Raw genomic sequence first — 13,011 nt, 5'->3', positions numbered from 1 at the left:
TCCCAAGGTTGTAAAGGTCAAATGAGATAGTTCCTAACAATTAGTATACTAGTTTGCTACTAGTCTGTACTAGTTGGTACTAGTAGAAGTTAAAATTAGAAGAAAAGAAACTTTTTAAAGAAATTCAGTCTTTTGCTTTTAGGAAGTTTTCCATTGATTTCCAAATCAAGAAGTAGTTTCTACTAGCATGGAGGGGTTATGGAAAGCTCTTTACCATATAAGAGAAAGAAAGTAGTGGTTGTTGTACTAGTGGTAGTGGTGGTGGTAATAGTAATAGTAGTAGTAATTGTAGTAGTAGTAGTAGTAAGCTATGGGGTCAAATTCAAATAGTCAATTTTGTTATTGTTGTTCAGTCATTTTATATTATATTTTGTATATTATTTATAATATAATATTATGTATGCTATTATATATTATGAGGTCTTTATGACCTCATTTGGATTTTTTATCAAGATATTGTAATGGTTTGCTATTTCCTTCTCTTGCTCTTTTTATAGAATAGGAAACTGAGGCAATCATGGTAGTAATAGTAGTAATAGTAGTAGTAGTAAACTATGGAGTCAAAGTCAAATAGTCAATTTTGTTACTATTGTTATTTAGTCATTTTGTATTATTTTCAACTCTTTATGATCTCATTTGGGGTTTTCCTAGTAAGAGAGTGGAGTGGTTTGCTATTTCCTTCTCTTGTTATTTTTATAGATAAGGAAACTGAGGCAAACAAGGTGAAATGGATTATCCAGCGTCACATTTAATAAGTCATGATTTGAATTTAGATCTTCATTATTCTACATCTGTAATCTACACATTGGGCCATTTAGTTGCTCTCATGTTATAAACATTGATTAAATAACTAAAGATCACTTAAATGCTCAGAAACAGAGATTAGATACTTAATGTTGGTATGTTTTTTTAAAGAGAAAATATACACCGCTCATTTGTGATTGGAAGAAAAAGAAATGTTTAAGATAATGATGACTATTACATATTTATAGAGCACTGTATTTTGCAATAACTTGGCAAAATATTCATCTGTAAATGAAATCTTGGGAGCTACAAATTGTCCAAATTATATTTATTCCTCTAGAAATATATAAAAAATCCTCACTTTAGAATAAAACAGTATAAATAAATAAACCAAAATATTACTAAAGTCATTAGATAACTGTCACCCCCCCTATTATTTAGCTTTTATTGAAATACCCAGCTTTAACTGGAAGTATACTTTGTAGAGAAACAAGGGTTGAGATGCTTCCTGGAGACTCCTGATTTTGGTCAATCACAGAATCTCAAATTTGGAAGGAACTTCACATGTCATCCAACTTTTAGTGGAAAGTCTCTATTAACAAGGGAGGTATATTCACTGAATTGGAGCATTCCGTATTTGGTATCTTATAACTAATACCAACTTTTTCTTTACGTTGACCCCAAATCTGTCTTTCTGAAATTTCCACCTCATTAATCCTACTTACACGCCCAATGAAAAAAGAACACAAGGACTATTAGTTTGTGGAAGAGAAGTATAATAGAGTTTAGTCATTAATAAAGAAACAATCTTGTTTTTTTTTTAATCTTACTTAATTTTTGAATACATTTTAAAATTTCACACTTGAGGGGCAAAAAAAATTGTCTCTTTAAAGACAGAAATGAGAATATTCAATTTGTGCTTAATAAAGAGGACAAATCAAATTAGGAGTCAAACATAGGAAAAGGCATTAATTTTTATTAGAATAGCACAAATGCTAACCTGAGAACCATCAATCAAGTCCTCCCTTGGGCACTTTTTAGTTATATAACCTGTGGTTTAATTTCTTTATCTCTTTATTTTTTCATCAGTATAATCAGAATAATTCTCCTTGTCCATTGCCTAGATCAGCAAGATTTTCTTAAAACTAAAACATTGTAATAATAATAGTAATAACCCCAGGTACAGTATTTTCAACTTGTCAACCACACCTGATGCAATAACAGTGAAAGACAGCAGAATTCTGTGATGTGCTTTTTTTGAATAGATGGGGAGAGGGGAAGGCAGGAGACCCATCAAAAGCTGTTTCAGGATTTTAGGGATTTGATCTTGTTGTTTTAATAAAGACCAGTGCCATCACTCTGTAACATTCCCTTCTTTCTCTCCCCTTTCTCCCCACTTTCTCTCCCCTCTTTCTTCTTTCCTTCTCTCTGTTTCCCTCTATCTCTTTGTGCCTTTGTCTCTGTGTGTATGCCTCTTCATCTCTGTCTCTATCTTTTTGTCTCTCTGTCTTTCTGTGTCTCTGTATCTCTCTTGGTTAAAGGCAAAAGGAAAAACAGGGAGGGAACATAAGGAAGTGAAATAATAAATAGAGACATGATACAGAGGTCAACAATAGAGAGAACACTAAAGGCAGTATAAAAACTACCAACATAATGCATATTAGCACAAAGCTATCCTAAATCCAAAAACGCTTACTGGACTGTGAAAAGCTTTAGAAGGCTTCATCTCCAAATTAAAACATGAGAGATGCTGGTTAAGTTAATTCAATCCTAAAGAAAAATAAAGCAATAGACAAAATTTGAAAATGTGAAAAAGTTAATCCATATTCAATTGAAACATTTCTTCAGTGTCCAGGGCACTGTGCTAGACACAGGAAGATATGATGTTCATAAGCTGTGGCCCCAACCCTCACGAAACTTATAACAGGTAGAACAGTGAAGTGAATAGAGTTCTGAATTTAGAGTCATAAAAATCTCAGACATTTACTACCTGTGTACATTTACTAGAAGTGTGTGAGGATGGCCAAGTCACTTAACCTCTGACAGGCTCTATTTCCTTTTTTATATAAAAATAACATGTGCCAAATACTTTCCAAATCGTAAAGTACTATATAAATATTATCTATTATAATAATATAGTAATTAATTATACCTATGTATGTGCATTTCTTAAATATTGTTCTAAATGGTGTGTGATATATTGAAATATAGCATTTATGGAGACACTAAAACATTGAACTTTCTAGAATTACAAAGGAGTTCTGTTTTTATGGAATTTCTTGAATAAAAGTATATTAAACATTCATTCTTTCATTCAGTCAAGCACTGAGTCTTAAGCAAATTTTGATGCTTTGACATAATCCATCTGGTAAGAGTTTATCTAAATGACTAACAAAATGCCCAAGAAGAAATAACAACCAGATATCAAGTTTTGAAGGTAAGCTAGAATATTCTAACTTCTGGGAGAAAATACACTAATAAATACAAAGAAGGAAGAAAAGATTAAAAGCAGAGTATAAGAACCAGAGAAGGTATTAGGCAAGCCTGAACTGATTGTAACATTGAATGAAATGAAAACTATATATTTTCTCCCTCCCACAATTTTTATTTTTAGAGTCTTTTTCTAGGAGCAGCTGAACTCATGCTATCATATGAATAAAAATGTCAAAGATTATAACCTGGTAAATGTGCACCTGAGTGTTTTGTAAAACCCTTAACTGGATGGAAATAGAGGTATTATCACACTTTTAAACACAGACCTTCAGAAACAGAGATGTATTAAGAGAATTCTTAAAGTTGCTCAGAATGTCTTTGGATAGAAATCTGGAGATCTCTTTATACCATATGTGTATACATAAGGTGAATGTGTATTGTTATATGTACATAGATACCTGATCTTGCTACTGTACCCAGATGCAGAGAATGGGGCTGGTGACTTTGCACAATCTTGCCTCATTTTAAATCCTATTCACTTGTAAGTCAGGGCATTACCTTCCTGATTGTCATGGTCTCCTTTAAGAATGAAGGACAAACAACAATTAAAATCATAGAAATATCTTTTGGATTCCAGAATCTTTGGTTAAAGCTTATTGAGCTTTTCAATTCATTAGAACTCTCCCCCAGGTCATTTTTTCAATACCTATTTTCTAGCCATTTTTCTCCATTTTACATTTAAACAATAGATCATTTTCATAGGGACTACAAAGAAATTCCAATTGGAATAAAATTAATTGACTTTAGGTTTCCTGTCCCTATTACCTTCATATAGGAGCATTTTAATAGTAATTTTCACATGATAATTTTGCATAATAAAAATGTATATTTAATTGGTTAATTTCCAAATATTTTTTAAAAACAACAATAATACATTTAAGTTCAACAATCACTAGAATGGAAATTAAAATGAGACAATTTGTATGAATTTATCTTTTTTAATACAAAATGAATTCTGTGTTGACTTGATATTCAGATGTACTTCCACATAGTAATGTGGGTAATGCCTCTCCTCATGAATACTCAATTAAACTAAACTTTGAATATGTTTGTAATGTTTGTAATGTACTAAATTATGATCTATATAATAGGTAACAAACAGCCATTTATATCAAACCAATTGGGATCATGTATAGACTAACATTTTCTGAATCTCAGTACATATGTCAGGTATCATAATCTTCATTATCCTGACTAAATGATGATGCTCATTTTGACACCTTCTCTCTCTCTCTCTCTCTCTCTCTCTCTCTCTCTCTCTCTCTCTCTCTCTGTCTCTCTCTCTCTCTCCCCCCCCCATTCCTTTTTATTCTGTTACTGGAATGGTGAGATAATCTACACCATCAGAAATATTGTTGATATTAATTTAAAATGCCACCAAAGTCCAAAAAATGCTTCTCAAATTTAGCATTATTTCCCCTAGGAAGATCTTTAATACTTTTGCTAAAATGAACATAAATGTTAGAATGGAAAGAAGCTTTAAGGTTCAGAATTTTATTGATATTTAAAGAAATTCAGTGACATGGCAAAAATCCCAAAGCTAGTTTAGAGAAAAATCATGACTACAGATTATTAATTCTTTTTATATCATACATATACTCATCTGCCCCTAAAAAGCCCCTTTGAATTAAGTAAGTAGAATATTAAAATACCAGGAAAAAATAATCCATCTTTACCCACACCAAAACACATGTAGAGGAGGAAAAGAGAGATAGAAGAGAAATTTGAAAAAAAAAAATCACTACAATCAAGGAACATTTATTAAACACTAACTATGTGCCATTCTTATAGTCCCCAGAGGAAGTATTAAAGATAGGATGATATGCATATATGCATAGGTAGGTAACATGTGCTTTACATTTTATCTGTAGTAGTGTGTAGCACCTATCTTTGATCAAATGTGTATACATACATATACATACACATAGGTGTACACATTATTATTTCGGATTTTAAATTCTGAGAGATAACATTTGATTTAATTCTTATTGTGATTCCTTCTGTTAAATTACTACTTAGCAGGTAATTATTTTATCTTTCAAGAGGACCTTTGCCACTGTAGTCACATAAATGTGAGCTGAGAAGAAATGGCAAGTTTTAAAAGTACTTAAAAACAAACAAATTCCTTTTAGTGTAGAAAATTCTGGGCTACAGTGATTATGTAATAAAACTAAGATAATAGCAGACTATTAGCCAAGATGGCTGTCTGAAGGCAGACTAAACAGCAACTTCAGACATATCAAATAAAAAAGACAAATAATGATCAAGAAAGCCAATAAGCAACTAAAGCAAGTGGCTTCTTCTACCTCTAAATTGCACAAAATATCAGAAACCCATGGGTGATTGATCATATGGTTTTGTAGAAAAATTAGAGCCAGTGCAAGCAAACAATTTAGAAGCAAATAATTTAAGAGTGAGAAGAAATGGACTAGAGCAGAGGAAGTAAAAGTGGAGCTCTCCTTTGAGAGTAAAAAAAAAAAAAAAAAAAAAAAAAAAGCCCAAACTTGGGAAACATGACTGGAGAGATAAAGAAAATAAAGAAAATAAAAAAAACTCTAAATAGAACTATAATAGAAAGATCCCAAAAATGATTTAGGATACAATAATTTCATAACTATGACCAAAAATTCAAAAGAAAATAAATCACCAAGATTATTTAAATACTTTGAAAAAATAAAGAGACTAAGAACGAAATAAAATATCTAGAGGAAAGAATTTTAAAAAAAGTTTAAGCCACAAAGTGATAAATCTAAGCAAAATAATGAAACTCTAACAAGTAAAAAAAACAAAACAAAAATTCACTATTTCATGAGGCAGCAAGAAATTTTAGAACAAAATCAAATTGAAATAGAAGAATATATAAAAGTATTTGCTGCCATACACAAAATGATTTGGAAAACAGAACGAGAGAATTTAATAATTTAAGAATGATAAGACTATCTAAAAACCTAAATTTAAAAAGCCTACATACTATTTCAAGAATTCATAATGAAAATATTTAGATTAATAAGAATCACATGATAAGGTGAAAATAGAAAGAATCATCTGAAAGAATGAACCATCCTGAAAGAAATTCCAAAAGGAAAAGTTCTAGCAATATAATTATAAAAATTCAGAGCCTCTAATTCAATGAAAAAAAAAAAAAACTGTAAGTATCCAGAAAGAAAAGGTTCAAGTACTATGGAACTAGAATTAGAATCACATAATACATGACAATTTTTACTATAAATATGAGAAAATCTTAGAAAACCATATTTCAAAAGACAAGGGAATTGGGCTGACAACAAAAATAATTTACTCTGCAAAACTGAGTATAATTTTGTAATTGGGAGTGGGGGTGGGAAAGATCAAGAGGAACAGAAGGAAATGGATCTGTAACTGAATAGACTTTCAAACCATTTCCTAATGAAAATGTCAAAATTGAATGGAAGTTTCTAAGAAAAATCTAGAAAGTTAAAATTTTATCAGAACAATTGGAAGAGGGAGCATGAGGCTACAGAAAAGATAATCTAATGGAAGAGAAAAGACAAGAGTCCTTTCAAAACTTTAATATCTTCTAAGCATATTGAGGAAGTTAATTAAGAAAAACTGAGGACCTATAGGTATATTGGCTCTCTCCTGAGAGTTTTAATGTGAAAAAGAAAAGAAAAGATAAAAGGAATATACTTCATTTCATTTAGATAAAATAAATAGTGTAGAAAGGAGTAAGGGAGAGGTAGATGTGTTTTTTTTTCCTTTTAATTGGGTTGCATGAGAGAATAAAATGAATATGGAGGAAAGGTTTTGGGAGTCCAGGCATTGGAAAAATGTATTTAAAATGAATCAGTCTTTCAAAGAAGGACTTACACATACTCAGGCATATGCATAAAGAGGCTGGTGAAAAAAGAGGCAGGGATTGGAGAAGGGGATGGTTAAGAGGAAAGATAGTAATGGGGAGGAAATAGTCAGAAGCAAAACACACATCTTGTTCCTGGATGGCATTTAGAGAGGGAAAAAAGGAATGGGAGAAAAAGTTGAAAATTAAGAAAATGCTCACTAATTGGATAGTGGCTTAACAAATCGTGGCATATAAAATGCAATTTAATATTATTACACTGAAAAAAATGACAAAAGAAATGGCAAGGGGGGTAGACATGGCAATGGTGAAAAGAAAAAAAAAATGAAGAGAGAAGGAGAGCCCAGATGGCAGAATAAATACAGGGACTTTCCTGAGTTCTTCCCCAAATACCTTTAAATAAATAATTTTCAACAAAATTGTTGGAGTGGGCAGAACACACACACCACACACAGACACACACACACACACACGAACACACCACACACCAAAATGGAGTAAAACAATTTTCCAGCCCAAGACACTAAATTTCACAGAAAGTAAAAGAGGAAAATTCATAAGGCAGTACAGGCAAGTCAAATTGTCTGGAAAGAAATGGACTGAATTTATTATATACATTTTTTAAAGTAAGTCATATGGAATTAAAATTCATAGTCACATATGTAATCTTTTTGTGGTTTTTTTAATTTTTATGATCATTGTTCAGAATTGAAACAAGTAATTTTTAAAAGAGAGTACTCAAAAATTTTAAAACACTAAGAAAAAATAATAAAATGAAACAGTTCACAAACTCTTCACTTATTCCAGCCAAGTATATCAATCACTTTCTTAAGCATATTACCAATTATTGTCCAATCCAATCCTGTGTCTAATCCGCAGGTTGTGCTTTTTAACTCAAAGGTACTTCTCCATAAAGGAAACTGAATAAAGAGATGTATTTTATTTAATGAGGCAGAGTATTATTTTAAAAAATACAATAAGAAGATCATTGGCATTTGAGTGAGAATGATAAGCCATCCACAAAATGAAAGAGAAACATATAATTAAAATATACAGTGGTACAATAAAATCAGATATTTAAACTTAGGCAAATAAATGATGAGGGAACACAGTGGTATCAACAATAATATAGCAGTCAGTGGCTTTGTGAAGTTAAATAGAGGGAACATAGCTTGGGGTGTTTATCAAAAGTTAAAGCAATCAATTGGTGAGCCAACAAAGTCATTAATTAAAACTGCTGTCTTGCTCAAAATTGAGAAAGTGACTTTAAGAAAAGCAAATATATTTAATGATATCATGAGAATAAAAAATTGAAATCCTCTTTTAAAAAAGACACCTAATCAAGATGATAGTAAAAGAGTCAGAAAAAGTGCCTATGACCCCTAAAATTGCATATCTATAATAAACAGTAACAAATCCCAGAGTGAGTTTAATGAATATTTTAGAAGAGAAACATATATTTCAAAAGTTATAAATGATTAAGTGGAAACAAAACTAGAATTATATAAGCTTTCTAAAAGCTAATTTTTCCCCAATATGTTCAACACGCTAACTGCACTTATGGGTGCTTAAAAGATATTAAATTGAAATGAATGATATAAGTTATTTGAAATCACACAATAGTTGTGCTCTCCCATTTATACACACCAGATTCCCATTTACCAATGGATATGATGTGAAAGTGTTTGATCCCTTTAGAAAAGCCTTTTATATCCATTGATCTCTAGATTATCCATTAAGCTGGGAAAATAGCAAAAGCTTTTTGAACAGGACTGTGAAACTTGATATTGCCAAAATAAAATGGAGTGTAGGAATAGGTCATTTCATTAAGTATCATTCTTCCATTCACATGAAAAAATAAAGAATGCCACCAATTACTATCTTATTGTCTCAGAATCAAAATAGTTCCATGTAAGTAAATAATGCACTTAGTACCTTCTCAATAATATGTCCCTCACAATAACAATAACAACTGATATTTATATGCTTCAGTATTTCCAAACCACTTTATATACATTATTTCATTGGAACTCTTGAATTATTTCATTTAACCCCTTTTATAGTAGTTAGTTGCTCTAGATAATTTGCCCATTTTGCATGTGAGGAAGCAGAAACTAGTTTTAAGGGGTTCAATGACTTCCAAGGGGCAGCCTCAAAGTGTGGGAAGTCATAACAGTGAAGGGTACCAGCCCTCTTGAAATCATTCCACGTTTCTCCAGAAAGTCATAACTCTCACTTTGGAAACCATTGGTTTAGATAGTCACAAGGATTATAAGGCAGAAAATTGCAACATCTGCAGTAGGAATGGCAGTATTGATTTAATTGATGTTCCCAAGAAAAGAAAGGAGAGAGGAGAGGTGATATAGCTCTGAGCCTAGTGTCACAGGAAATGCCAAGTTACCTAAATTGGGGAAATATCATTAGATGGCAACATGGATGCCAAGAATTCTCCAGGATAGACTAGATATTGTAGATAAGTTGAATTTTGATTCAGAATAGCCTAACCCCAGGGTAGAGTATGGAAGGCCAGGGAAGAATTTTTGCCATGGTGACTCACATATCCAAATAATAAAGATCAAAGTAATTGACAGTTTCAATGGATTACACACACACACACACACACACACACACACACACACACACACACACACACACAGAGATAAATAAAAATATCAAGTTACTCTTTAATATAGTTTCTAATCATAGGTGATCAAAATCATTGTGAAAAATATATTAATTCTATAAGATGAAAGAAAATAAGAATCATGACAGTCTTTTCCACCCTTCTTGGGATTAACAACAATGTAAGCACCTAAGCAAATATCAAGCAATGATGACAATAACTGCTGTGAAATGTGTTTTTGAAAATACTCATATCATTGAAAGGTATTTTAATTTTAGAGAAAATTGGTAATGCTTTTATTTAAATTATCTGTGAGGAAATTGAAATAATAGCTCTTTCAAAATATTCCTGATATTGAGAGCAAGTTTCTCTGAATATAGACTAAAATAAAACAATTATAATTTTGAAAACATAGCTGCTATCACACATTTGATTTCCCTTTCCTCTTCATTTATGTGCCAATTTCAATTAGTACTTATACAAAACCTAATATTCCTATTAAAGCAAACTCTTTTAATTTGATTTATAATTGTAGAATGCATCAACTTGTAAAATTATCAAAGAATAAAAATATTATTTTGCATATAACAGAAATCATATGAAGCCCACAACAAAAAAACTTGAAGGGTAATGAAAGCCTCCATAGCATTCACAAACAAGCTGCAACATATTACAAATAAAAGATTATTCTAGAGCACCAGCATAAAGGATATTTTCCAAAAGTTATAGTCAGAAAGAAAAAAAATGAAGAGAACAATATGTCATGCAGTAACTCACCATTACACATACATACACACACACACAGAAAATTATATTTCTAAAAGTTAGTTCCACTGACAAAAAGTAATACATAAATTCATACCAAAACTTAAAAGTGAAGTGAATTTGAGTTATCCACATTAAATATCTCAAAATTTTCTATTCACTTTCACAGCAGCAATGCTTTGTAACTTTGTTGATATCTTGGACAAAATATGAAAATGTGTCTGTATAAAAATACTTAAAGGATATAAATGGGTTACAAATTGTAGTGTGAAACAGAACAGAATAACCTAAAATAAATATAAATATGTCCAAGATTTTGGATTATATATATATATATATATATATGTACATATGTATATATATATATATATAAAATAGTTATATATATATATATATATATATATATATATACGTACATATATGTATATACATAAATACCATATAGTAAAAGTTTTTAGAAAATAAACCTATAAAAATACTTATGAAATATACATGTCAATATTTAAGACATCCTACCTTAACATGGCATTTTTCCCATCACTTCTTGTACATCCAACCTGTCTTGTTTGATAACCTATTTCTATATCCCATGGCTTGGAATGATGGTGAGGCTTATAGCCTTGTTGCTTAAATGTGACCCACTCTTTTGAATCAGCGCTAAAGTCCAGAATGGTCTTTCCACTTAAACTAACTTCCTTAAGATGAGGCAGTCTACATTTACTCCAAGGTCCAACTTTAAGACTAAATATATATTCCTCTTCCCCAAGTGGACAGGAGATATGAGAGTCACAAGCCCTTGATTCCGTGAGATTTGGGCACATCACACCTCCATAGAGTGGGGGAGAAATGACTGATCTAGTTCTGTGTTGCAGTTTCTTCCCACACCTCTTGCTGCAAACAGACCACGGTGAGAACTCAGATACAACACAATCCCGGGGACAAGGAATGAGGCATGCTTGTTCTGTGGGTGGCTGAGGTGCAAAATATTCACATATTTCACTGATAACCACAGTTCGATTCAGTTTTTGAATACAATGTACTGTCCGATGCTGGAGTCCGTGCTGGGCTGTCACACACTCAGAAGTCCTGGGTTTGACTTCACCATGAACTGGAGCCAGAACACAGATCTGCCACTCTGATACCTCCCACTCAAAGAGTTCACCATGCCAGTCACATACTCTAAAACAGCTTCTCTCCTTTTCAGGTTTATCAGTCTCTTCACAGTTTGACAGAAGACTTGTCCAACCTTCTAGATGAAAGCACCACACGCCTCGGGTCTGAATACCATCTGGTCCACAATTACCTGTACATCTCCCCCATGGACCTAAAGGAGTTGAAAAAACAAAGTGGAAAATTATTTAAAAATCTACATATGCTACACTTTAAAAATAAGAAAATTCTAATTTGCACACCTGAAAAAGTACAAATAACTTTGTCATAATTTTCATTATTTTTAAAATTTTGTTTTATATCACATTCATTCTCAAATATATTCCCTCCCTAATCCCAGTATCAATATTGATATAATGTATAATATGAAAAGACAATGTAAAAAAAGCAGTTTAAAAATACTAGCCAAATGCATCAACCAATTCTGATAGTATGTAATGTTCCATACATCATCCTTCATAAATAAGAAGATTTTTTTTCATTTTTTCAGGGACAAGTTTGGCCATTATAAATATATAGTTTTATTTTTACTTTTTTCCCTTTCATATTTGAATCACTATATCTTTGTATATATTATTTTCCTGTTTCTGTTTATTTCATTCTATTCAAATTTGAATAAATCTTCTTAGGATTCTCTGAATTCTTCATGTTCATGGTTGTTAGAGTTCTATAATATTCTGTTGCATTCATGCACCATAATTTGTCTAGCCTTTCCATATTTGACACAGCATTATAAGTTCTGTGCAATGTGATTATAAAAGAAATATATTTAAAAATAAAGCATATATCTAAATAAATATTCTTCCAAAATTTAAGCACTTAATAATTGGAATATAGGTCATTTCCCCTCAAATGAGATATCTTTAAAAAATAAAAAGTACTGTGAGATATAACAAAACAATACTACAAAAGTTATTGCATTTTAAAATAATGATATACTTAAAGAAAAACAGTTTCCTCTAATAAGGAAAGTGAATTACACCGAAAAAAAAAATACTGACTGTAATATCATGACCTGGATTTCAGTCTCATCTCATCTCTGCTAGTTGAGCAAGTTCTGTTAGCCTTGGGTAAGTTTATCCTCTCAGGGATTTAGAGAGGACATTGAACTATGTGACTTTTTAAGACATTTTTTATCTCTAAAACTATCATCTTATGAAATCATGTTTGTAGGAGTGAGCATCTTTACTGGATATGGCCCTTTAATTCAACACTTCTGATGACTCTATGCTAGAATACTCCTCTAAGTTGAAAAATAACAATAATTGTAATAGCTATAGAACCTAGTATTTTTATAGCACTTTTAAAAAGAATATTTCATTTGATCCTCATGACAATTCTAGGAGGTAATTGCTATTACTATTCTCATTTCCTTGTTGAG

At 31.3% G+C, this 13,011-nt stretch overlaps 1 protein-coding gene across 1 annotated transcript in view; it reads right to left on the bottom strand.

Moving 5' to 3' along the window:
• THSD7B (thrombospondin type 1 domain containing 7B) overlaps window positions 1–13,011 on the bottom strand; it is a 1,297,161-nt gene that overhangs the window by 842,934 nt on the left and 441,216 nt on the right. Inside the window, exon 3 of the mRNA XM_074301932.1 lies at window positions 10,977–11,784. Coding sequence (XP_074158033.1) covers window positions 10,977–11,784 — 808 coding nt within the window. The remainder of the gene's footprint in view (window positions 1–10,976; window positions 11,785–13,011) is intronic.

This window comes from Sminthopsis crassicaudata, chromosome 3 (assembly GCF_048593235.1).
Source record: "Sminthopsis crassicaudata isolate SCR6 chromosome 3, ASM4859323v1, whole genome shotgun sequence".
NCBI lineage: Eukaryota > Metazoa > Chordata > Mammalia > Dasyuromorphia > Dasyuridae > Sminthopsis > Sminthopsis crassicaudata.
The sequence above is the reverse complement of the archived record's forward strand: the minus strand, read 5'-3'. Positions and strand labels throughout refer to the sequence as shown.